The sequence below is a fragment of the Rhinolophus sinicus genome, linkage group LG02 (assembly GCF_036562045.2).
Source record: "Rhinolophus sinicus isolate RSC01 linkage group LG02, ASM3656204v1, whole genome shotgun sequence".
Taxonomy (NCBI): Eukaryota; Metazoa; Chordata; class Mammalia; order Chiroptera; family Rhinolophidae; genus Rhinolophus; species Rhinolophus sinicus.
Genome location: NC_133752.1, coordinates 2,696,649 through 2,722,666, shown reverse-complemented (window position 1 = coordinate 2,722,666; position 26,018 = coordinate 2,696,649). Strand labels below are relative to the sequence as shown.

At 57.2% G+C, this 26,018-nt stretch overlaps 1 protein-coding gene and 1 long non-coding RNA gene across 23 annotated transcripts in view; one reads left to right on the top strand and one right to left on the bottom strand.

Annotated features, from left to right (window-relative positions):
* ABLIM2 (actin binding LIM protein family member 2) overlaps nucleotides 1–26,018 on the bottom strand; it is a 125,038-nt gene that overhangs the window by 78,915 nt on the left and 20,105 nt on the right. For all 22 annotated transcript variants that reach the window (XR_012492397.1, XR_012492395.1, XR_012492392.1 and 19 more), the window contains exons 2-3: nucleotides 8,543–8,686; nucleotides 334–517 (exon numbers count right to left, since the gene is read on the bottom strand). Coding sequence is in view for 3 of the 22 variants with exons in the window: in XM_074320867.1 (XP_074176968.1) it covers nucleotides 334–517; nucleotides 8,543–8,686 (328 nt within the window). In the remaining 19 variants the exon portion in view is untranslated. The remainder of the gene's footprint in view (nucleotides 1–333; nucleotides 518–8,542; nucleotides 8,687–26,018) is intronic.
* On the top strand, nucleotides 3,331–4,673 carry LOC141568222 (uncharacterized). The gene is made up of 3 exons (XR_012491276.1): nucleotides 3,331–3,502; nucleotides 4,133–4,338; nucleotides 4,498–4,673. It is a non-coding gene; the product is annotated as an uncharacterized LOC141568222 (long non-coding RNA).

Sequence of the window (26,018 nt, the reverse complement as noted above, 5' to 3'; positions counted from 1 at the left end):
TGCAGACATGGGGCCCGGGAGGGGACAGGGAGGGCGCACCTTCCCAGAAGCCAAAGGAGGCCACGTGCCAGCACCTCACAGCCCGCTGGCCACTTTGCCCCCAGGGAAGAGGGCTCAGTCCTATGCTGTGAGCAAGAGTCTGGGGCTGGAGGAGGGGGTACCCTCTGTGTGGTGTGTGGCTGCCCAGGGTCTCCAGCAATCCCTTGGCTGGGCCCCACCTTCCCTCTCCAGCTGTGACCCAGTGGGAGGAAGGGAGGGAGGGAGAAAGGGGCAGAGAGGGGGAGGGCTCCCCCCCCACCCCGCCCCGTGCAGGGCCCCTGGCAGCCCACTCACCGGCACACAGCGCACACGAAGCAATCAGGGTGGTAGGTCTTGCCAAGCGCAGATACCACCTCGCCCTCGATGAACTGGTCACAGCTGAAGCAGCGGGTCCCATACAGCCTCTGGTAGTCACGCGTGCAGATGTACTCGCCCTGGCGTACAAAGAAGCCACCCTCGGCCAGGTCGCAGCCGCACTCTGCGAGACAGCGTGTGAGGCCAGTGTTAGCAGGTGGAACCATCACCCCGGACCCCACAGGCCCCAGGCGGACCCACCACACACAGCCCCCCCCACCCCCCGCCACACACAGGCTCACAGTGGTTCACTGAAAACCCTTGGGGGGGGGGGGGCAGGTCCAGGCACAGACTCCAGCTCCGGCCCCTCAGCCTGGAGTTGAGTGGACTTCCTTGTGGAAGCTTCCCCAAGGGGCACTGACCCGGGAGGAGAGCCAGGCTGTGCTCGGTACCACCGGCCTCCCTCAGAAGGCCTCCCTCCCTCTCTCCCCCCTCCTTCCCTCCCTCTCTCCCCCTCCCTCCCCTTCCCTCCTTCCCTCCCTCTCTCCCCCCTCCTTCCCTCCCTCTCTCCCCCCTCCCTCCCTACCAGACCCCACCAGGGTGCAGCATGCTTGCCCCTGAAGCCTTCTGCTACTCCAGTCGGGCTGTCCCAGCACAGAACAGATCAGAAAGGCACCTACTACGCTCTAGGCTCTGTTCCGCGTGGGAAGGGCCCATGTGGCAGAGGACAGATGAATCCCTGTGGTCAGCGCCCAGACCACGGCAAGGCTCCCTCACCCTTCCCTCACGCCTCCTACAGCGTGGACAAGGCCAGACCCCTGCAGGAGGGAGTGAGGCCAGGGACACTTGGCGCCTAACACACACCTCCTGCCGCAGAAAGCTGCACTGTAGCAGTGCATGCAGCGTCTGGGGGACTTGACCAGGTGGGGAACGGGGCACTTGCCCCTGGCACAGTCAGCCAGTCAGTGAGCAGGACACCTGAGCATCCACCCCCACACTCCCCCTCCGCCCCAGGGACACATGGGAGCCAGGCATGGTTTCAGAGGGAGAACCCCTGCTAGAGTCCCAGAGGACACCATGCGGCCGGTCAGTCTGGGGTCCTTGTGGGTCATAGCCCCCAAGCCAGAGTCTTGAAAAACCACGTAGCCTTCATATGTTTTTGAATCGACACCTAACGGTTTTCATCAAAACATTAACTGATGGCAAGGCATGTCGTTTCTGGCAAATTGTAAGCACTGGCATCTTGAAATCTCAGCACATCCAGAGGAGGGTAGATGCCAAAGCAAGACCCCGACATCTACTTACAAAACCCACCGCCGGGCTCTTATTGAAGCAGAGCTTTCACCTCACCCCGTTTTGGCCTGGAAAGCCTGTTTCCATCCTTGCCCCGCCCCGCAGAACTGGAAGCGCATGTCATGAGTTTTAAACACTGAAAGTGCGTGTCGTGTGCTCTGCAACCAAAATTCCAAAGTCCACAGGGAAACTGACTGACTAGGAATTTCTGTGGTCACAAGGCTCTAAATACTTCACGCATTATCCTGGATTGAGTTGTTATTATTACAGCTCTTAGTACAAAGCTATCACATAGCACACGCTGTATGTTTTGATAAGTTACTATTAAACTCATAAAGTAAAACTTGTCAGCACGCAGCTCGCACTGACTGGGGGCTGGTGCCCGGGAAGTCACTGGTGTCTGGTCAAGGAAGCCCGACTTTCGACCTGCGCCTGGCTTGGTGCCCTGGGAGTTTGGGGGAGAGGGGCCTCCTGGCCGCCTCCCCCACCACTGGCACCTTCCCAGGAAGGTCATGCAGGAAGAGTATCTGGGGAAGTTAGGGGTCTGGAGTCTCGGGGTCCCCCAGGCCGATCTGCTCCATCTGGCCTGCATAGCAGGGCCCCTCAGCTATGCACCCATCAGGAAACACCCCCCCTCCCAGCCCTGACCTGGGGGCTCTGGCGGCCCTGCCAGGTGGGCCCCCCTCAGCTCAGCCCCCTCCCCCACAGGCCATAGCCTCTCTGGGTGCCCCTGTCCCCTCACCCGGGCCTCAGAGCTGTGTGTGCTGTGTTCTGGTTACAGCCCCCAGAGCGGTGGGAAATCCTTCATTCCTCTTTTCCACGTGGAGGGGAGGCCTTTGGATAAGGTGAGACGTAAGCTGAGAGCCCCTGGGCACGTTCCTGACCTCTCTAGCCTCCTCGTTCCCACCTGGAGCACAGAGCCCGCTTCAAAGGTGAAAATGCAGCACAGGGGACCTAGCACGTAAGCCCTGAGTCATATGGAGGACCCTGTCCAGGCTGTGGCTGAGCTGATGTTACTTGCCCGACAGGCAAGAGGCCACCCATTCTGAATCCTCACACCCACCTGAGAGTGAAAACCCTTTGTTCAAACTTGCATCACTGCGCAGGCCAGGCAGCCGTACCCCGACTTGGAAGAACAGACTATCGGGGCCTTATGAAGAGAATTCCTGTCTTTTCTGCCAACGCCGCCCAAAACAATTCCGCTCTTGAGTGACAGAGCTGCTCACTGGACATCCCGACCCTGGCACCTGGCTAATTTTCTATTCCTCAGACGGATACGAAGGACTGTTCCTTGAAGGATGAAAATGTAAAGACGGGCCGTGCGCCCCACTAAAATGACGCGAGTCTCCATCACGGAGGTGCTAGGAGAGGGAGTAAAACAGCTTTCCAGTCACACCAGCCCCACAAGCCGGTCCGGCTGGTGCCACCTCTCCTGGTTACCTCTGCTGCTGGTCGGACTGTGGCCGCCCAAGCACGCTGAGGTCCAGGCCAGACGGACGAACCCAGACCTCTGCTGCTAAAAATAGAGTCCAAAGTCAAGGACAGTTTTAAAACGCCTAATCAAGACAACATGTTGTTACATTCTATTTTGCCCATCGGATTAGCCAAAACTAATACAAGTGTGAAGCAGCCGTAGGTGACCCTGAGTGTCAGTCCCTGGCATTCACTATGGTCATTTATGAGAAATGGTCTGGAGGGGCGGGCAGTAGTGGGAAAACACGTTCTGGAATACATTTGGCACTGACTCTGAAGGCTGTTCAAACCGCTCCCAGCCTTTGACCCAGCAGTCGCTCTCTGGGGACTCTTTGCAGAGGAAATGACCAGGAAGACCCCAACACTGAGCTGTCAGTGTTGGCTACAAGCAGTACAGTGTCAGGTAAATGATCACTGGCCATTGGAAACAGGCAGTGTGGGTGAGTCCTCAGTCCTGCTTTTCCCAGCTGTGTGACCTTGGAAAGTCACTGAAGCTCTCTGAACCTCAGAGTCCTCATCTGTAAAATGGGTTAACCATACCCATCTTGCCTCGTTGTCATAAGAAATCAGAGATGAGGTGTAGGAAACTCGTTAGCCAGGTGCGCCGGGCTGGAACCCATGTGAACGTCCAACAGCAGAGGGATGGCCACGTTCATGATGGGCCTTGCATTTGGAGGAATGTGGGCAGATGCAGAAATGGATTTGAAGAGCTTATCTGATGGGGAAAGGGTTCCACAGTCCTTTAAGTGAATAATTCAGGGTACAGACGTATGGACACAGCATGAGTTCAAATTTAAAAAGACTGGCGCACAGATGAGCTTGGAGGGCTGAAAACCAGAAAACCACCGGGTGGTCAGGTGACACATTCTCCCGCTCGCCCCATGCTTCTCTGCATTGGTGCATCAGGGAGGGGACGGCAACTAGCATTACGACACAGCAAAGCCGAGGACTAGGGGTTTGTGCGCCCTGCCTGGGAGCGAGCGGCCCAGGTCTCGCCTGACCTCTCCCTCAGACTCTCCATCTGGAATAACAGGCTGTATCATCAGAGAGTCCTTCCTGCCGTGAGTTTCCACCACTCTGCCACATGATCCCTGGTTCCTGTCGCACCCTGTGTGGGTCCTGCTGTGCAGGACGACATGTGCCCTGGGCCAGAGGAGGAGGTACATCTGGCTGGAGCTTTCCTTTGGTCTGGAAGCCCTTGGTGGGTCTCCCGTAGATGCCCCGGGAATGCCCCAAAAGGTAAGTAGGCAGGAATTTTGTACCCTTCCCTTGTTGCACCCCCCAAGCTGCCCAGAGCAGTCTCCAATGGGGGTGTCCACAAGGACACCCAAGTTACAGGAAGGGCTGGTGCGCTCTCCTCCCTGGACACGCAGCCATCCCTCCCTCCTGTTTCCTCAGCTCTTCCCATAATGCTGGACCTGCTCCAACACACTGCTGCGCTCCTTCCTCCCCTCCCTCAAGTCTTCACTCAAAGGTCACTCCTCCGGGAAGCCGTCCCTGACTACCCAATTTAACATAGTACCTCCCAGCCCCACCTCTGTCTTGTTCGTCTTCTTCCCCTCCCTAGCACTCCACTTTCTAGCACATAATAAAATGTACTTATTTATTCTGGCTAGTGTTTGTCATCTGTCGCCCTACAACGTGATCTCCACAAGGACAAGAGTGTCTGTTTTGTTCGTGGATGCATCTCCAGCACCAGAACACCCTGCACATAGTAGGTGCCCAATAAATAATTGTTGACTGGAAAGTGAGGTTAAGAAACATGTCTAATATCCACTGAGCCGAGGGTGGCAAAGGTGGGATCTGAACCCAGACCTTAGGGCATCAAAGCCTGAACTTGGGGCAGCTGCAAGGGAAGGATAATTACGTCATGCTTTCATGGCGTCCCAAGGTAAACCGAGGCACATCGAACAAGTGCCGAGGTGGCAGGAACGCAACACACTGGGACCTCTCGGATAGAATTTGGCGGTGGCACAGTTGTCTTCTGACCCCGCTTTGGTTCCACTGGAGACACACCCACCAGGCAGGGACACGACTGATGGCAGTCAGTCGCCTCCCTCCCGCTCATGTTGCCGGTGGGGGTGATGTGTGACCGAGTTCTGGGCAATGAGTCACTGGAAGTCCGTGGGGACCTCAGGGACAGGGTTCTCCTCCCTGAACACGGGGCGCATTGTGCGAGGGGAGGGTCCCGTGTCTGTGCACGTCGCCCCAACCCCCGCCCCAGGTTGAGTGCCACCTGTGAGGCTGTGATGCTCGGCGCTACAGCAGCCACCTTGCGTCAGGAGGACAGGCAGCACTGCCATGCACAGGGTGAGGAGGAGCGGGAACAGCGGGGGCGGGGAAGTGGAGAAGGAACGGGGTCTTTGATGACCTTGTTGAGCCATTAAACTGACCAACTCTGGGTGTGAGGGGCTCCCTCCAGGCTGCCCTGAGGTGTCAAGTATCCACGCTGCTTAGGACACCAGGAGTTGGGTGCTCTTTTTATTCACCCAAAGGCACCCTCAGTGATTCACAGGCTTTGCATTTTTATGAGCCTGGATAAAAGACCAATCCAAGCAAGACTGCAATTCTCATGCTTAAACAAACACAGCTTTTTAAAGTCTTTCAGGAAATCTCAGCTGCTCTGCTGCCATTCTTCAGCAGGTGAAGGGGACACACAGCTCAGAGGACAGAGTGACCTGCCCCAGGGACACGGTGGGGAAGGGGTGCGGTGTGTAGGCCCAGTTCCCACCTCCTACCAAACCCCGAGGGTCAATTCAGCTGACTGGCTGGGTTCTAGGAGTCTAATCCTTGTAATGCAATCCTAAAGTCTGCGCTTAGACAATCCTTTTAAATCCAGTGGGTACTTCCCCTTTGTGTTTTAAAGTGAGCTTTAAAAGCGCAACCTAATGGATTTTGCTTTTCAGTAATGTAGCAAATACTTCTTCCGGAGACTAGAGATAATTAAACCAGACCAATTCCATGATGAACTGGGACACTCTGATGAAACGCAAGACAAGCTTCAGGCAGGGCGGGGACACCGACCAGGGTGGCGGTCACCTTTTCCAAGGAAAGATCTCCCTGGCACGGATGCGTCCCCTGAATTCTGGAGCCGAAGGTGGCGGGTGCAGCGTCATGGGCGTAGGCAGATAGACTGAGTCCTGTCCACGGAAATGCTGACGGCGCGCCATGCCCCCAGCACCACCGGGGGCAGCTCCATTCCTCCCCAGAAAGCAACGCTTCCCAGGCTGTGCCACAGACATGCCCCTCACCTCGTCTCTCCAAACAGTCCCCAAGCCACCATCCTGGGGGTGCCCTCGACCCCACTGCTAGGACTCTGGCAGCCTTTGTCCGGCTGGGGTAACGGGGCACCTGGGCGGACAGGTGAATTCACTGGGGGCTGAGCCAGGCTGTGGATATGCAGGGGAACCCTGGAATGCGGGTGATTTGGGGGGCATCAAGTCACTCTCAGTGACGTCCCTGACAGCCACCCATGCCCACAGATGGAGCCACAGCACCTCTGTGGGGTTGGACCCCAGGGTATGCCCACCCCTGCCAGGAATGGCGCAGCCCCCAAGGGTCCAGGGGCAGGCAGGCTGGTGGTGCTGTCCATCTCCCTAAGTCACGGGCCCCTGCCCACCCCTCCCCCATGTCTCCCCTTTGCACTCTGACCCCCTGCAGGGCCAGGAGGCTTCAGGGCCTCTCTGGGTCCTCCCTGCAAAGCAGGAGAGGTGTGGCCAATGGTTCTCAAGTTTTCTTTTCAAACCACAGGCCTCTCACACAGTCTTCACACAGAGCCGGTGACAATGACGTGGCTGCAGGCAGAGGTCCTCTGGGGGTGGGTGCTTACCTGCTACCTCACTCTGCCCCCGGAGGTGGCCCCACAGTACCCCCAGGAGGAAGCCCCTTGTATGGGGCCATGGGCAGGCCTGGAATCAAGGCCTGGACAGGCTCCTACATCTCCCGGCCTCAGCTGCCCTCTCTCAAGGGGACAGTCACACGTCCCTTGTGGGGCTGCTGGCACAGGGACGAGTCTGGGCCCCCGGCCTCATCTCCCGCTGCTCGGCTGCACTCAGCGAACCCCTGACCCCCCCACAGGTCCAGGCTGCCCACCCTTCACGCCGCACACACTGCCTCTGCCACCTGGCCCCGCCTGGCTCCTCTCTGACCCATGGATTTCTCCTCTCTCCAAGTGAGACCCAAACACCACCTCCTCTGTGATGCCCTCTCTGGAAGCTTCCGGAACCTTCCTGTGCCCCCCTCCCAGCATGTGGTTTTATTACTAAATGCGAACTTTCCAAGTTGTGTTGCAAGCCTACCTCAGCTGACACACTGATTCTCTCACCAGGCCTCACCAGTCAAAGTTAAGCTGGCGCCTTCTCATGCTTTAGCGCTTTCAAGAGCCTCCGCTAGGCCTGGCGCACAGTAGGGCCTCTTGGGATCCTCTGTGCAGCGAGTGAATGCAGCCTGTGCTGACTGAATAGGCCGCGCAACGTCCACAAAAATCACGTCACTCCATCACCTGTACGTGTATGCGGCACATTTCCCAGTTTTGTTTGCCCCCCAAAAGCAAACCCTCGTCGCTCCTAGACTATGTGAGATCCATGATGGCTAACGCTGTGCACCCGTGACCACACTGCTCACTGCAGAGGTTAATGGTGTTTCCACCCCATTAACGCAATCCCTTTAAAATCGCAAATCCTTTGGGTCTGTGCCCAGTTGGTTGGGTTTGCTTATCCCTTCCCCCAAATACTATTTTTCAAATATTTTTAGGAAACTAAATGCAACTACACGGAACCATTTCTACACAATTGATATGCGTTCACGTCAGTGCAGGGAGGAAGGGAAGGGGAAGGGAGCCTGCAGCAAAGGCCGGCTCAGATACACGGAGGTCTCAGGGTTTCGGGCTTTTGTTTCTTTTCGTCTTTTCAGCATTATTTGAGTTTAGTGTACTGTTCACGTTATTTTTTTACACTCAGAGAAAATTAAGACCGTTTGCATTTGGAACACACAGCAATGCTCTCTCGCTACTCCAGTGGGGGTTTCCGTGCGGCCCCGGGCAGTCTGTGCCCCGCACTGCTGGGGTCATGCCGCCCACAAGGACCATGTGTCCTCTGGCTCTGGGGCCCAAGTAGCCACCCTGCTGTGGCCACTGGACCTGAATCCGGGGACGCTGCGTGCAGCTGTACAAGGACACTCCTGGGGACCTGGCCCCTGTCCTGACCCGCCCCGCTCGGCCAGATTCCTCTATCACCCCCGTAAGTGACGCAGACCACACTGAAACGATCACACTGTTGTGTGAAGATTCTGGACTCAGGACTTCCGAAGACCCCAGATCTCAGGAGACACTGAGAAATGGTTCTGTGTAGCTGCATTTAGTTCTGTGGGCCCTGAACCGCGGCTGCGGGCCCGGCTGTCCCTGTGGCCCCTGCAGCCAGGGCACCGGCCAGAGACGCCCGCTCACCTTTGCAGACAAAGCACTTGATGTGGAAGTACTTGTCCTGGACCCGCAGCGCCTCGCCCTTGCACACGTTGCCGCAGGTGTTACACAGGATGGCTGTGCTGGGCGGCTTCTCCAGGGGGCGGTGAGCGGCCTGGGCCTCGGACACTGTCGGGAAAAAGAAGCGGCGTTAGAGGCGGCATTAGAGGGTGCCGGGCCAGGCACAGGGTGCGCAGAGCAGCAGTGGGGCGAGGACACGGGGCCCACACCCCCAGCACAGTCTGGCCGGCAGGCTGTCAGGGGACAGACTCGTCTTCCCCTTCTCCTTGGATACCGATAGGAATCGGATAACGCACGAGGCCATTGGTCAGCCCCCAGCGGGCAGACCTGTCCCCATGCTGTGAGCACACCTGCAGGGATGCGATCACCGGGGTGGCCGGGTCCCCTGCTGCCTTGACCTGGCATGACCTTGGCCCTCCAGGGCCTCAGAGCTGCCCACCCCCCGCTTCTGTGCCAGGAGAACCAGAGTCCTCTCCTCTGCTCGCACACTAACTAACCTGGTCCTGTGGCCGCCACGTTCCCTCTGCATCCTGGCGACACTGACCTGACTATTGGTGCTGTCCTGTCTGAAGCCAGACACAGATTAGGGTGTTTACAGGGCGCTGGAGACCCACGGCGGCAGGTCAGGGTGGACAGTTAGGGGCCCAACGGGGGCTCCTGGGGTCTGGGCGGGGCCGTCAGCTCCTCACCCCTTCCTCCAAGGGCGCCTTCAGAGGCCAGCGTGCAGGACACGGCCCGGCAGGCCTGCCCCCCCAGGAGCTCCAGCCCAGCAGTGGGGCAGCGTGAGCAATAGTCACACCCAAGTGACAGACCCGGGTTGGGGGAAGCCCTGGGGCTGGGGACCAGCTCTGTCCCAGAGGAGTCACTCGAAACGTGAGGAGCTGGCAGTTAGATGGCGGGTTGCAGGCTGGCACGGAGGCCGGCCAGGCAGAGGGCAGCCCGAGCTGGGTTCCCAGCAGGCTGCACCCACTTCCCACTCAGGACCAACCCGAGAAAGCCACACCTGCTCTCCTAGCCTGTCACCTGGGATGCCGCCTTCTAGAAGTCCCCCAGCCTCCCCAGGCCCCATCAGGACATCCAAGCCCCCTTTTCTCCACTAGGAAGCTCTCCCACCCCTCTGCCTGCCTTGGGGTCTCAGCCAAAGGCACGTGATGGTGGCCGACCCCACTACGGCGGGTTCTGAGTAAACAGACTTTGGCTTCTCGTGTGTGTGGGGTGGGGGGGGTGGAGGGAAAGGGAGGGTCTTTGCCTTCTCGCCTTCTCGTGTGTGGGTCTTCACTTAGTTCCGCACCTTCTAACTCCACCCTCCAGTGTTGGTCTGGGGCCCCCTGGCCTGAGGCTGAGACGAGGACAGGGTGCTGTAGGGTATCGGGCATTCCGGGTGGCAGGAAAGAGGTGGGGGTGGGGGGGACGAGGCAGGGAAGGCAAGAGCCACTGATAGGTGTGTTACTAAGCTGGTCACTGCTGTAGGCAACTGGGTCAGCCCCTTGGGGGCCCTCCAGAAAATCGTGGGAAACATACCTAGATCGCCACTCAGAAGGAAGGAGGCTGGGGCACCTCCTATCTCCTGGGTGGGGGTCACCCTATCCCCCCATTTCTGGGCTGCCCGGTGTCTGGGCTGAGTGAGTCTGAGGGTTTAGCAGAGGCCCGAGGCACAGCAGCCAGGGGAGCAGCGGGCACCTGAGGTGGGAAGTCTGCAGGTGTAGTGGGCTGCCCACCTGGCTGATGCCTCTGGAACTATAGGGGGCACAGGGAAGGTGGGCGGGCCCAGAAAACAGCTGCCACACTTCACTTGACAGTTGTGTATTCTCTCTCTCTCCCACAATTGCTTAACACTAGCATAGATCGAGCACTAAGCCTGGAAAGTCTGCTCATCCCTGTTGTAAAAAACGAGGTGGATCTCAGACGGAGGACATTTCTCGTGAGCTGTCTGCGGTCCTGAAGCCATGGTGGCATTTCCAGCTCTGAGCTAAATGTCAACAGCAGGCTTGCCCCACGCTCCTTTTTCCTATGGAATGGCAGAAACTGCCTCATCAATTATTTAATAAAATAGATGGGAGGAGGCAGGCAGAAAGTGAGGATTTCCTGGGCTTGAATTTAAAATTCCCCGTGCAGAGCGAGCCACTGGAACCTCAGACAGCGAGTGCCAGCTCACGCCCTGGCCGCCCACGGCTCACGTGGGGCTAACAGGCCACTAAGTCACCCTGGTCCACGTCCAAGGTCAAATGGAGATGGGGGTACATAGATTGCCAACACTTATCTTCTCACCCGTGAGGCATACAAAGGACACTCTCTCTCCACAAGTAGACAAGGTGTGGTTTTATGCTGCTGGAAATGGCCCTGACCCAGTATGCGGGGAACGTCAGCCCACCCACGCTAGGGGCCGTGTCAGAGCCCTGGGGGCACGGCGGCTGCAGGGTCAGATGGCCTGGGTACCTACTGCCCCAGCCTCACCTCCTACGTGCTAGGACCCGGAACTCCCAGACTTCCGTCTGTCTGTCCTTCCGCCATCAGCCCTCCACTCCCATCACCTACCCCAGGACATGCTAGGACCATGGGCAAAAAGGTGCCAGCAAACCCTAAGCGCTCACTACACAACAGCTCTCCTCATTGACAAGACCTCACAGACTGAAGTCACCAGTTTCCTGGTTACTGGAGGTATTTTGGTTGTGGGGGGGAAGCTGCTTTAAGACATGGTTTGGCTGGGAGGACCCAACTCCACCCACCTGAAGCATCTTCTAGAGGCTCCTGGGGCCTCTGGGCACAGGTGAGAGCTGTGGTGCTGCCCTCTTGTGGTAGGAAGTAGACACTGCACCTTGACAACAGACACCTGTCTTCATGCAGGTACCTCCTCCACAGGTGTTCCCTCCAGCCCACATCTTCCCATCTGCCTGCTTGGCCCTGGGACCACGTCTGTGAATCTGGTGGATTCATGGTGTGGGCCTCTACCCTCAAGATGGACTCATTCCTCCTGGAGCTGCCCAACTGCGAGGAGAGGCCCTTCCCTGTAGGTCAACCATGTGCACGGGGGCTTCGCAAAGGGTACCGCTCCTCACAGCAGCCAGCAAATAAGCGCTGTCATTGCTGCTGCTGAGCGACCTGAGGCTGGGACAGGTGGCCCAGCCGGCACATGGCCACAGGGCCGCGGCAAGAAAGGTTTCAGGACCCGTGTCTGGCAACGCCCAGGGTTTTCTCCACGTGGCCCCAAGTCAGGGGTGGGGCTGTTCTGGCCACAGATCGTGTCTGGTGTGCGAATGTTACAGAAAGAAGTCAAACCATGAGAAGCCGTGGAGGAAACTTACATGCATGTCACTAAGTGAAGAAACCAATCTGCAAAGGCTACATGCTGTATGGTGCCAACTACACGACATTCCGGAAAAGGCAAAACCACGGAGACAGGAAGAACGTCAGCGGTTGCCAGGGATGGGGAAAAGGAAGGGCTGAACAAGCGGAGCACAGAGGACTTTTAGGGCAGGGAAACCAGTCTGTACGACACGTACTGAAGGATACATGTCATTATACACTTGTCCAAACCCACAGAAGTGAACCCTCATGTAAACTATGGACTTCAGTTAATAGCAATGTGTCAAAATGGGTTCATCAATTGCAACTCAAGTACCACACCAAACGGAACCAACGCGGGATGTTAACAGTAGGGGTTTGGGGTGGGTCATATATGGGGACTCTCTGCTTTCTGCTCAACGTTTCTGTCGGCTAAAAACTGCTCTGAGAATAGAGTCTGTTAACATTTTTAAAAGACAGAGAAACAGAACGACCACATTCCCAGACCTAACCACAGGCGGCAGGTTTGTTTCACTAGTTTCAAGATTGGCTCCAACATTTGGTTTAACAAGTGTCTAACTGTAACAATAACACAAAACAAACTCAAGTGGTAAGAATCGATCACACAAGGGCTGTTGTGACCATTTAGTCCCGCCCGTGAAAATGAAACCGCAGCACAGTGAACCCCGCTGGGAATCAAAAGAATTATGACTGGGAAAGTGGACCCCTAAGGCCCACTCTCCTGAGGGAGGGATAGGCTTGCTCGGTGTCGGAGAGCCAGCTAACCGGCAACCGCTGTGGTCCCTCTCCTGCAACCCATCCAGGTGGGACGGACTCGCCTTTGCCACCAGGAATGGGGCCTGGAGGAGCTGGGACACAGCCAGCAAGGCTGGGTTTGGACCCACCATCCAGGGGCGGCTCTGTGACCTCAGAGAGCGGACTAAATGCTGAGAAGCCTCAGTCTTCATATCTGTGTACTGGAGCTTGCTCTCAGGAGGCTGTTCAGAACCCACGGGAGTAAAGAAAGCACCTGTGTAGTGTTTGGAAGGTATGAGCCTCAGCTGCTGGCTCAGTCCTGTCGGCGTCTCAGAGGCAGACCAGCAACTTGGGGCGGGGGCTACGAGGAAGGGGACCTGGAGTTCCCAGAGGGCCACACCTCTCACGCGGTTGCCTCAGTGGATTCCCTGAGCTCTGCCTTCGCACTCAGGGGGATGGCAGGGAAGGCGAGTGGGAAGGGGGACAGTCCGTGCTGGTCCCAGCTATGCCCTCCCCAGCTGACCTTGGGCAGGTCACATGCTCTCAAGGAGACTCGGTTTCCTCCTTCATAAAATGGGGACAAGTACTGTCACATGCAGGACCCTTGTGCAGATCAGGAGAGAGAACACGTGTGAAGCTGGTGACTCAGCCAGGTGCCTGCTGTGTTGTGGGGGTGCAGGAGGCAGTAAGCGTGATGGGGACTGGAGGTGGTGAGGTTGCTCCTCCAGAGATGGCCCGATGGTAACCTCTGGGTAGGTGGGGGGGGTCCTCTGCACCCCAGCACCTGTCCCAGCTATGCTCCATTCATCCTGATGCCCCGAGCCTCACTGGCCCTTGGCTTGGGGAGCAGGAATGGCAGCTGAACCCCACAAACGCCACTGCTAATGTTGACAGCATCAGCTCTCAGTTCCGTCGCCCCTTCTGGCGGATGGACCTGCAGAATATTGGCGAGAGCGTCATTGGGCTTGTTGGTTTCTTTACTCTGAGAATTCAGACCTTGAAGTCCTCTGCTCCACAAGCTGGGGGAGCACACTTCCCGTCTAGTCACCCACCAAACACTCCTCACCACTTCTTGGTACTCTGTTGACACAGGCCTGATGGTGGCATTTTCCCACCTTCATGCAGACGCCACAACCAAAAGCCACAACCAAAAGCCCCGTGTTTCTACCCGTCATCAGACCTGGACGGCGCCGTGCTGCCACCCGGAACACGTGCCTGTGCTGCCTCCGTGCTGCTCCACGGGACCCAGTCCACGCAGGTGACACCGGGGGCCCTGCCTGCTCCAGCCAGATATCTGCCCGACCTCTCGTGGCGCCCTACGCTGTGGGAAGTGGCTGCAGGTCATCAGGACTTCCTTCTGACGGCAAAGCTGCAAGGCACATGGCCAAAGTCCACTGAACGCCAGATACTGAAATAACGAAGCTATTCTTATTACTATCATTTGCTGGTTCATTCATTCATTCACCCAGCAAATGTCTGAGGACCTACTATGTGCCCAGAATTTGTCTCAGCCCTGGCGATTTCACAGGGACAACTGACCCAGTCCTGGCCCCATACATTCTCTGATTTGGTCCAGACCACACCCCATGGGAACAGTCTATCACCTCCATTTTACAGTGAGGACACTGAGGCTCGCAGGTGGGTGAGGGTTCAGCTGGGGTCCCAGCTCAGGTGTGTCTGAGGCTTACAGAGGTAAGCACGGGCTGTGGGCAGGCGCAGCAAGGAGATGCACCTGTGTGCAGTCAGGGAGGGCTTCCAGGAGGAGGTGGCTCGTGGTAGACAGGTGTCTTCTGGGACAGCAGCAAGCACACGTCACAGTGCTCATCTTCTCCACAACCCTGACCACGACGGGTGGCCCTTGCCCACTGGCCTGTCCGCCTCCCCTGGCCTGGGAGCCCCCAGGGCCACCAGCAGCCAGCTCTGAGAAGTGCGTCTCTCCCGAGGGCCAGGTCCTGGGGGAGACCGGGGCTGCCTGGCTGTGCCCTGAAGCATCACCGCATCCCTGAGCGCCCCTGAGGCTGGTACACCGTCTAGCACAGGCACGTCGTCGGCCTGGGTTTCTACACGCGGAGCAGTGCGCTCGGCCAGACGCCCCCTCGGCCGCAGAGGGCCTGTCCCCGCCGCCCTCAGAACACGCTGCAGGTCCTGGCTGCTTCAGGAACAGGCCCGGGCCTCACCTGCTCTGCCAAGCGCTGTGTTAGAAAACCACACCCGGTCCTCACACGCGAGCACTCACTTCCTAACCTACTCGAGGGCCGGCCGCTGATTACAACGGGGAACCAGGAGCTGCTCCCTGGAGCCGGCCTCCTCCCCGTGGCCGCCAGCAGCCTGGGCGCAGCGAGCGGGGCTCTCGGCCTCCGCACGCCGGTCGGAGGGCCATCCTGTCCCTGTCAAGCGCGTGCTGCATCCTGAGAAGGTGCAGCGGGCGCCCCTCCCGCCGAGCTGAGGCGGGCACGGCGAAGCAGACACAGTCCCTGTCCCCAGGAGCTCGCACTGAAGGGTGGGGATGGGGGACAGAGGTGGGAACACCCCACGCGGAGAGCCCATCGCACTGATGCCTCAGCTCCGGGCACAGGGACGCGCCTGCCGGGACCCATCCCCACGCCCATCTCTACAATTACATGATCGAGCTGCAAGGCCTGCTGGGACCTCCACGGGAAGCTGTTCCCTCACCACGCCGGAAGTGACCCGTAACCCCGGAAGTGACCTGCACCGGAAGTGGTCCCCTGGTACCCGGAAGTGATTTGTCCCTCTTCCGATTCCCCACAGTAATGGTTTCTGGTTTCTCCCATGGAGGCCTTGACCTGCCCCGAGGACAGCCAGCAGCTCTGCTCTATCCTGGGGGCTCTAAGAATGGGATGCGGGGGCTTGAGCACAAGTGTGCAGACGGAACAGAGTATGAAAATGCTTTATACACAAAGTTCCCACAGAACGATGGTTCGACTTGGATTTTTTGACTTTTCGATGGTAGGACAGCGCTACCCATTCAGCAGACACCCAGGCTGAGCTGTGAGGTTTGGGGGGTAGGTGTAGTAAATGCATTTCGACTTACCGGTATTTCCTACCGATGATGGGCTTCTCAGGACGAACGCGCTGTAAGTGGGAAAGCACCTGTTTCCTGGCCGACTAACTTCCGCTTGCGCCTCTCAGCACCTCTCAGCCCAGACAGTGGCCTCCTGAGGTCTGGCCCCCCCGGGGCCTCGTGCCTGCTCAGGGCCGGCCTGGGCGGCAGGAAACGGCTGCGGGGTGCACGAGCCCCCTCCGCTCCTGCGCAGCCCGCTCACCGCACGTTCCTCTGAGGGACCCGCAGGCTCACACCTGGAAGCCGTGTGCTGCGCGGAGGCCCAGCACCAATGCAGGGATGAGTCACCCGTATCACACTGAGCTGTAGCCCTTCTGGACCCAGGTCTGGCTCCTGCTTCCTGCCGCATTCACCAGCGGCATCCGTATGGTTCAGCATCTCCCGTGTGTCCTCCACCCCTTCTGAAGTCTCTCCCTGCTCTTGTCCCTTGGAAGTCCTCAGTGAAGGGCTTTGTATTATTATTATTATTATTATTATTATTATATTATTGGGGAATATTGGGGAACAGTGTGTTTCTCCAGGGCCCATCAGCTCCAAGTCATTGTCCTTCAATCTAGTTGTGGAGGGCACAGCTCAGCTCCAAGTCCAGTCGCCATTTTCAATCTTTAGTTGCAGGGGGTGCAGCCCACCACCCCATGCGGGAATCGAACCCACAACCTTGTGTTCAGAGCTCGCGCTCTAATCAACTGAGCCATCCGGCCGCCCTAGTGAAGGGCTTTTTGAGGATGGTGACGTGGCAGGGCTGATACATGGTGGGGGCTCAGCGGGGGTCAGTGTGCGTTTGGGGGATGCATGGGGGGCTCCTTCCAGAGGCAGAAGCTGGGAGAAAGGTGGCCGTGAGCAGCTCCCTGGGAGCTCAGGCTGCCACAGGGGCTCCCAGCTGACTCCAGCTGGATCTTCTGGCGATTCCTGGGACTCTTCAAGCTTCAAGCAGCTGGTCCAGGCACCCTCGCCACCCACATCCCTGCAGTGTGTTATTTCATCCCCGGAAGAGCAGCTCTTCCTGACCGGAGAGGCATCTGAGGATCCCATGGGAGACATTCCGGAAGAGCAGGGCTTAGCAGGCACCTGGGCCTCCCCCCACCCCCAACACACACACACAGGAAACTACCACTGCCCGGCAAGCCTGTGGCCAGGCCAGGGCCAGAGCTCGGGCCTAAGGCTCCCAGGCAGTGCTTGTCCCCCATGTCACACTGCCATGGGCCAGGGCGGCTACCACTGAATCAACAAGTGACCTCGTCTGGGTCTTCAACATATGCCCAGAGCTCAGCACACAGCAGATGCCCAATAAATGTTCCTTAAATCTAATGGGAAACAGGAAACTCATTTGGTGGCTCAAGGACCATACAGCGCGCGGGCAGGGTGATGATAATCTCAGCGGCATCATCTTTCAGTCCCTGTGCCGGGGCTGTGCCAGGCACTGCACTCGGCCATTTCCATCAATAGCCCAGGTCACAGAGCTGGAAATGGCCAAATAGCACAGCTGGGATTTGAACCCAGGCTGCAAGATCCCAAGCCCATTGTCACCTCCCACCAAGAGGGTCCGTAAGAGCTGAGCTAGTTCCACCATGACCCCTCACTCCCCCAAGGTGTCTGGCAGGGGACACCCCTTGTGTGGGAGCCCGGCAGGCTGGAGCACCTGCCATCATGCCCCCAAGTGTGCACTGGCCAGCCCCTCCTGCTCAGGTCTCTGAAGAAGTAGCCTTGACCTAGAGACACTACCCGCCTGGATGGGGGCCCATTGGGCACCACCAGCAAGTCCAAACAACCCAGAAAAGCCCTTATCTTTGAATCCAGCCAGGATGGCCACAGAGGGTCCGAGAGGTCACAGCCCCCCCACCCCTTTCTCCCATCATATTACCCAGGAGGATGTCACCCACTGTCCAGATCCTGCTGTGCACCTGTCACTTTTAGTGCAATTATCCCCCTGAAATCGCTAGGAGAGGATCCTTCCTTCAGCACAATTGGGAACAGTCCTGTCTTGACCATTTTACAGCTCTGCAGACGGGGCTCAGTGTATGCTTTTTAAAAAATGTGAATTATATTGCAGATATAATTCACATTCCATACAAATCACCTATTTAAAACACACAGTTCAAAGGTTTTTGGTGTATGAGGTCAGAAAATTAAGTTCACGAACTCATCCTAGAAAAAGTGCTACGCACCTCATTGCTGAATATCACTATGGTCACCTTCGAAGGACTCCCCTTGGGAAGCTATGCACCGATACCAGTGCCTAGTCCACCCTTCAAAGCATTGTTGGAACTTCTTCTGGAATGACCATCAGAGCTATTGTCGTATTACCTTTGATGTCCTGAATGTCATCAAAATGTCTTCCTTTCAATATTTTCTTTATCTTCAGGTAAAGAAAGAAGTCATCTGAGGCCAGATCAGGTGAGCAGGGAGGGTGTTCCAATACAGCTATGTGTTTACTGGCTAAAAACTCCCTCACAGACAGTGCCGTGTGAGCTGGTGCATTGTCGTGATGCAAGAGCCAATAATTGTTGGTGAAAAGTTCAGGTTGTCTAACTTTTTCACGCAGCCTTTTCAGCACTTCCAAATTATAAACTCGGTTAACTGTTTGTCCAGTTGGTACAAAGTCACAATGAATAATCCCTCTGATATCAAAAAAGGTTAGCAACATTGTTGTAATGGTTTGCGAATTTAATTGTCAGACCTCATATGTGGTCTTTTGCCCCTGGCTTCTTTCATTCAGCATCGTGTTTTCAAGGTTCATCCACATTGTAGCAGGTGCTTTGTTCCTTTCTATGGCTGTGTAATATTCCACTGTGTGAACACACCCCGTGTACCCACTCATCTGTGGAAGGACTGGGATTGTTTCCACTTTGGGGCTATTCTGAACAAGCTGCTGTGCCCACTCATGCATGAGCCCTTTTGCATGGACATGTTCGCACTGCTGGGTACGTAACTAGGAGTGAACTGCTGGTTATAAGGTAACTGCTTAACCAGCTGATTGTCTCCTAAGTGGCTGCCCCACGTGACAGTCCCACCGGCAGCAATGTAGGAGGGTCCAATTTCTCCATGCCCCTGTCCACACTGGTTATTGTTTGTATTTTTGAACACAGCCGTCCTAGTGGGTGTGAGGTGGCATCTCATTGTGGCTTGATTTGCATTTCCCTGGTGATTAGTGAGGCTGGGCACCTTTTCATGTACCTGTTGGCCATTTGCATGTTTTCTTTGGAGAAATGTCTACTCAGATCCTTTGTCCACTTAATTTTTTTTAACTATTTTTTTAAGTTTTACTGGGGAATATTGGGGAACAGTGTGTTTCTCCAGGACCCATCAGCTCCAAGTCGTTGTCCTTCAACCTGGTTGTGGAGGGCGCAGCTCAGCCCCAAGTCCAGTTGCCGTTTTCAATCTTCAGTTGCAGGGGGCACAGCTCACGATCCCATGTGGGAATCGAACCGGCAACCCTGTTGTTGAGAGCTGGCGCTCTAAGCAACTGAGCCATCCAGCCGCCTCCATTTAATTTTTTAATGAGTGATTTATAAGAGTTGTTTATATACTCTAGATACAAGTCCCTTATAAAATGCTTGGCAAATACTCTCTCCCATTGTGTTTCATTTTCTTTATAATGTTCCTTGCAGCATAAAAGTTTACTTTTGATGAAATCCACTTTCTCAGTTTTCTTCTGTTGCTTGTGTTCTCGGTGTCACATCTAAGAATCCACTGCCCAGTCCAAGGTCACACAGATTGATCCCTGTTTCCTTCTAAGAGTAGTATAGTTTTGTTTTGTTGGTTTTAGCTCTTACTATAACTTTACATAAATAGAATCACATTTCCTGTCCTGCTATTTGTGTCACAAGATGCCGGTTCTCACCTGTGACTCGGGAACAACAGTGCTCATCACAGTGGTTTGTGCTCTCTATCACATTACTGGCGTTTGCTCCTTCCCATCGGTTCTTGGCGACAGTCTGGGCAAAGCACGTGGGTGTGAAAGACACTGTGTACTCAGCTGAGCGCGGAGACCCGCCCGACCTCCGGCATGGAAATTCCATCTGGGAAATAGGCATCATCGCATGCCTCAGCTCCTGGAATCCGCTGGAACTTCCAGAACAATCCAGTATACCAACCAGGCCAGAGGGAAGTTACCTGAGCTCAAGCTAACTGGTGCTCGAAGGCCAGGAGACAGAAGCCCACACAGGGCCTGTCAGGCCGGCCTGGGGGGAGCCCCAGCTACTTGCTTCGGGAAATAAATATGGAGTGTCTGCTATGCTTACTCACAACACCCGGGGCGGAGGAACCATAATCCACCCCATTTACTGATGGGGTCCTTGAGGTCCCTGTGCAGAACACAGCCATTGCCACCGTCTCAGCCCAGAGCTGCTCCTGTCAGTAAAAACCCTGGAGTGTGAGGCGCTGACGGGGAGACGTGGGCCAGGCATCCTGGTCCCCACATCTGGACAGACCCCGTGAGCTAGAGAGGAGGACACCAGCAGGAGGAAAGCTCTGCGATGGCTGCCCCCAAAGGAGGCGCCCACGGGCACTGATGGAGGCCTGACGACCACAGTTGGGAACATTTCAGGGTGGAGGCCAGGAGCCCGCAGGCAGGAGCGTGCTGCACACCTCGGCTCACAGAGGCCCCCGCACACCCGCACTCTCTCTGCTTCTGGGTCCAGGCTCCCTGCCCCGGCACCGCCCCTCACCATGTCCTCCGGCCGCCTCTCCCTGAGTCCCCCAGCACCGCCCAAGCCCCAGCCTTCTCCAGCTGTCATCCTCACCAGGCCTCCCTGTCCACACGAGAAGGTACTTATTGTTCCTCACCTAAGTAGCTGATGGGCCCTGTTCCTTGTGTCAACACCAAGAGAACTGACGTTCTCATGATATTCCCTAAGGCAGGTCTCTCAGTCTTAGCCCAACTGACATCTTGGGCCAGGCAGCTCTTTGCTGGGGGGCAGCCTGTGCACAGTGGGGCACTGAGCAGCTTCCCTGGTCTCCACTCACCAGGTGCCTGGAGCACCCCCTTCCCAAACTGTGACAACCAAAAATGTCTCCAGACTTTGCCACATGGTCCCTGGGGAGGGAGCAAAATCGGCTCCGGTTGAGAACCACTGTCTTAAAGAACAAGAAGGAGGAAGAAAAGGAGGGAGGACGGGGGAGAAGGGGGGGAAGGAGGGGGGGAAGGGAGAGGAAATGGTGGTGAGGGGGGAGGAAAGGGGCTAAGGAGGGGTTGGTGCAGAATCTGTGGGCCCAGCGACTGCCCAGCCAAGGGGGTCTCGGCTCTGATGCCCGCCACTTCCCCTTCCTCGAGTCTCAGCTTACTCATCTGTAAAATGGGGTCACTCCACAGGGCTGTCATCAAGCATCCGTAAGAGAAAGTCCCAAAGGCTGGCACACGTCAGCGCTCACAGGTGCTGGCCGGCACTATGTTCGTAAACAGCAGAGCTCAGGTCGACCGAGGGCCTCCTTTCATGTCAGCCCCCCAGAGCTTATTCCTGGGGCTCAAGACTTCTAGTGAGAAAAATGTTCCCTCCTCCCCAGCCAGATGGTCTTAGTACAAAGGGCAGTTTGGCCTTACCCGCCTCTCCTCCGGGCATCCCCATGGAGCGTGGCCTCCTCGCAAGGGCTGGCACCGTGGAAGCTGCGGGCGGCAGCTGGAGGACTGGGGCAGCCTCTGTGGCCCGCCCGGCTCCGATGGACACGCCCTCCCGTCACACTGAAATACACTCCCACCACGTTCCAAAGGCGCACCTGTTTCCCAGGCGTCCGGGAAAGGGACTTTGAAAAGACACGCGGGGGCAGGGGAGAGGGGGCTGGGAGGGCCAGGTCCATTCACTACCCTATGCATGCCAGATGCCACATGAGTGAGCTCACGCCCACCCAACAACTCGGTGTGGGGGGTTACAGCCTGTGCCAGGGTCCTGGAGCTGCCCAACAACCCACACACTGGGGGCTTCAACAACAGACATTTCCAGTCTCACAGGCCCGAAGGCCACAAGTCTAAAGTGAAGGTGTCAGTAGGGCTGGGCCCCTCTGGAGGCTGCATGGGGGGTGCTCCTTCCTGCCTCTCCCAGCCCCTGGAGGCCCCAGGCGTTCCTGGGCTGTGGCCGCAGCGTGCAGTCTCTGCCTCCGTCTCCACGTGGCTTCTCCCTGTGTCTGTGTATCCTGTCCTGTCTCTTGTCAGGTCACTAGGCACTGGATTTGGGACCCACCCTAACCCAAGAGGACTTTGTCTCCATCATCATCTTCATCACATCTGCAAAGACCCTTATTCCAAATAGGTCACACACAGAGGTTCCGGGTGGATGTGAACTTGGGGAGACCTACTTAACCCATTACACAGCCCAATGTGCCAGAGGGGAAACTGAGGCCTGGGAAGCTCAGGTGACTGAGAGGAGGCCCCTGGGCACAAAAGCCATTGCTGCATCCCTGCCCAAGTCTGGCTGACCGCGCGGTCCCTGAGGCGTCCCCCGTTCTCTGTGATGCCCTTCTGCTAGTTTCAGCTTTAAGATCTCAGGAGGTAGAAATGTTATGTGACCTGCCATCATGTAGGCAGCACTGCCTTGGACCCAGCATGTGGCCACAGACAACCCACGGGCACATGACGTGTGCCAATCCAGTCATTAGCTGGCCAGGGCCAGGGTCCTGCAGCAAAGAGCCCAGGGCAGTACCACTCGGCCCTCGGAGCGGCTCTGGGAGGGCTGAGTGGCCCCTGTGATGGCACTCAGCAGAAAACACCTCCCCCAGCAGCTCTCAGGCGTCGGGAGCAGGTGCTGGCAGCCCCGCTGCCCAGTCTGACTTTCATGAGTCACACCCAGTAGATGGGGATGGTGACCGCAGGTCACTACAGGAAGTGGCCTGCAGCACCACTGCCACAGCCCAGCGGACCACAAATGGGTACAAATTAGGCATCCAAGACAGTGATCCAAGCATCCCCTTTGCTTATAAATGAGAAGAGTTGCCCCTTCATTTCTCCTGCTACCTATGCCCTGCAGCCCAGTGCCCAGCTTGGGGCAGAAAACGGTGCCAGTGAGAATGACAACAGCCCCAGCCGAGCACACAGCAATCCCGTACACTGCCTCCTGCCCAAGCAGGAATCATATCCTTACTTTCCCAAGGAGGAAACTGAGCAGAGACAGGTGGGCGGAGCCAGGGTCGGTGAACAAGATGTGGTCACAGGCTTAGAGCCTGAGAGTCTGGGGGCGGTGGGGGACGAGGGGCCCAGCCTGTGTGACCAGGGCCCGGCTGAGAGCAACACAGAGGGCAATGAGAGCTCCTGGGGGCTCGACGGGGGGGGTGGGGGGAGACGCAGATGCCAAGGAGCAGTTAGCCCCTCCAACGTCAGGAAGGGCTGCCAGGCAGGGGAGCAGCCTGTGTGAGGCTGGGGAGGAGACGCTCAAGGTGGCAGGAAGGACGACCTTGGCTGCCCAAAGCTGGGGCATCTGGTAGGTGGGAAGCTGGGCAGGCACCAGGGCGTCCTACGCCTCACCCAAGCAGGGGCTGTTCCCTGGCAAGGAAGGGTCTTGCTCAGCTGTCAGAGAGCGAAGTGCAGTGGAGGGGCTGTGGGTACAGCTGGCCTTTCCACAAGCATCTCTGGGACCCTGGATATAGCACAGAGCTGGACCTCTCATAAGGCCCTTGGAGGGGCGAGGGTCCCATGCTCTCCTTACCCTCAGAAGGACCTCCACCATGAGGCGGGAACCAGGGGCTCCCCAAGGTGAAGACACGCATGTGGTAATGAACCCAGTCCCTGCTGCGCCCCCAGGAAGGGCCAGCTATCTGTCTTGGACCCTCCCGGAGCCTCCCAGCTTCAGGCCATACTCCCCAAGGCCGATACCCTCCCTACCAGGGTTCCTGACGCCGCCCATTCTTCTTGGCTGGAGGCCAAAACACCTGCATTCAGGAGGTACATCAGCACCCCAGGAGAGAAGGGCCGCATTTGAGTGGAGGCTTCTTGGACCCTGGGCCTTCAAGCAGGAATCACAGTGCAGGGCCTGGCTCTGCAGTGCCTTCCTGGGCTCTGTGCCCCTCCAGGTACTTGCCAGGCTTTGGCTCCCTCGCCCAGGCACCAACCACCCCTGGAGCTCTAGCCCCACTGCCCCTGCTCCCCCAACTGTGCTGGCCACTGGGACCTGGGAAGCTTACCCCTGGCTCATGGGAACACAGAGTGGAGGAGTCTCCTACCCACAAATATCCAGGGGTGTGGGGACCCACAGCCTCCTGTTCTGGGGCCTCAGGTGGCTCCCAGGGCTGAGGGCTGGCGGGGGTACCTGCACCCTGCCCTCCCCCATGGTTCTGGAGGGGGCAGCGGCACCTGTGGAGAGGAAAGGCCCCCCAGCCCTGCGGCCTGGGCTGCAGAGGTTTCCAAGGTCACCAGTGAGATCTGAAAGCAGCAGGCAGGACCACAGTGGGCTTACGCTAATGTGCAACTCCCACATCTCATCCTCGGGCAGTGGGGGGCTGGGCTTTAGGGAAGCAGCCCACTCCCCTCCCAGATGCTGCAGGGTGAGCCCCTCTTTTCCTCTGAGGATGTGGGGCGAGGAGGTAAGGCCAGAAATGCTGTCACTATGCTTGTCCCACCAGAACCTTCCTGCTGATCTCAGGAAGAGTCACAGAGAAGCAGAGCCAGGTCCCAGAAAACCCATAAACCTTGGAGTCAAGGACGCTGGGGACACACACTTGGAGCCGGGCTCTGTCCCTGGGCAGTGGCTTCCACACCGTCCCAACATCGGCACACAGAAAGCGGTGTCACATCGGATGGTGGACCCGCACACACAAGTGTGCATGCCTGTGGTGGACGGGGTTTCAAACTCTCCCTGCTTCTCCCCTCCTACTCGTCTCATCTGGGGGACAGGGTAGCTTCCTGTGCCATTACCAACCGTGTGTTTGCCCACGTGGCTGGTTTTGGCCAATGGCACATAGGTGGAGGTGACCACGTGTCAATTCCGAGCCGAGGCTTCACGCATTGCCGCCTGCCTTATCGTGTTTCTGCCTTTGTACGAGACCACTCAGGCCAGCCTGCGGGTCCAGGAGGAAGGTGTGAGATGGAGCCGAGCCGCCCCACCACACAGAGAGCCCCCCGCAAGGCAGCATGGTCAGCTGAGCCCTGGCCAGTCTGAGGGCCCCAGGTAGGGATGGCTGACTGCTGATTCATGCCTCCAGCATTGGGGATGTTTGTTTCACAGCGTTTCAGCTTCCCATGGCTGCTGTAACAAACCGTACCATTTAAAACAACAGAAATGGATTCTCTCCCAGTTCTGGAGGCCAGACATACAAAATGGGTCTCACGGGGCTGGAGTGAAGGTGTCAGCAGGCCTGCCTCCCTCCAGAGGCTGAGGATTTGTGCCAGCCTCTTGCAGCTTCTGGTGGCCACAGCATCCTTGGCTTGTGGCTGCCTCACCCCCACCTTGGCCTTCACGGTCAGTGGCTTTCTTTCCTGGGTGTCTGTCTGTATCCTCCCTCTGCCTCTTCTAAGAATAATCTGACTATATTTAGGGCTCAAGTGGGTAATCCAGGGTAATCCCCCCATCTCAACGACCTTAACTTAACCCCATCTGCAAAGACTCTTCCAAATAAGACAGCACTCACAGGGTCCAAAATAAGGACCTGATATATCGTGGAGGGCTCATTTTTCAGCCAACCACACGTAGCAACAGTCCCTACGATACATAAACACATAACACAGTTTCCTCCATCAAACGGTACTTACCCTTATTCCTTGTCATGTGCTCTCTATTTTTCTATTGGATTCCACCTCTTACATAACAAACGCTGCTGTGACCCACTAATCTGATTCTGTGCCCACAAATGGGTCGCCCCCCGCAGTGTAGAAAGCTCTGTCCTAATCCTACACCAGCACCCCTGCCAGGGTGGGGACCCGAGTGAAAACTATGATGATTTAAAGGAAAGCAGAAATGTGCTCCTTCTGTACAGTGAGGGGTCGGGGCTGACAGGTGCCAGGAAGGACGACCCCACCTGGAGGACTGGTCCCCGGGCCCCAGGGACAGTCCTTCCCCTGCTGCCTCCCTCGAGCAGCCTGGCTTACCAGGGAGCTGGGGGAGGGGCTCTGACCAGAAAGGAACGGGGTATGTGGTCTCAAGCGGCCTGTCACCCCCGTGCTTCCTAGAGCCCCACCCACACGCAGAGCCCTCCTGACTCCCTTCCCAGCAGCCCCTGCCGCCCACTCTAACTCACTCTTCACCCCCCGCCAGGCCTGCATTGCCCACCAGTCACTATACTGTCGGTAGTGATGCCTGCTCACTTCGTTTCCCAACGCTGCTTCAAAGATGAGAAACAAATGAGAGCGAGGGCTTGAAAACGTTACGACAGATGGAGAGATCTCAAGGTGACTTTAAAGGA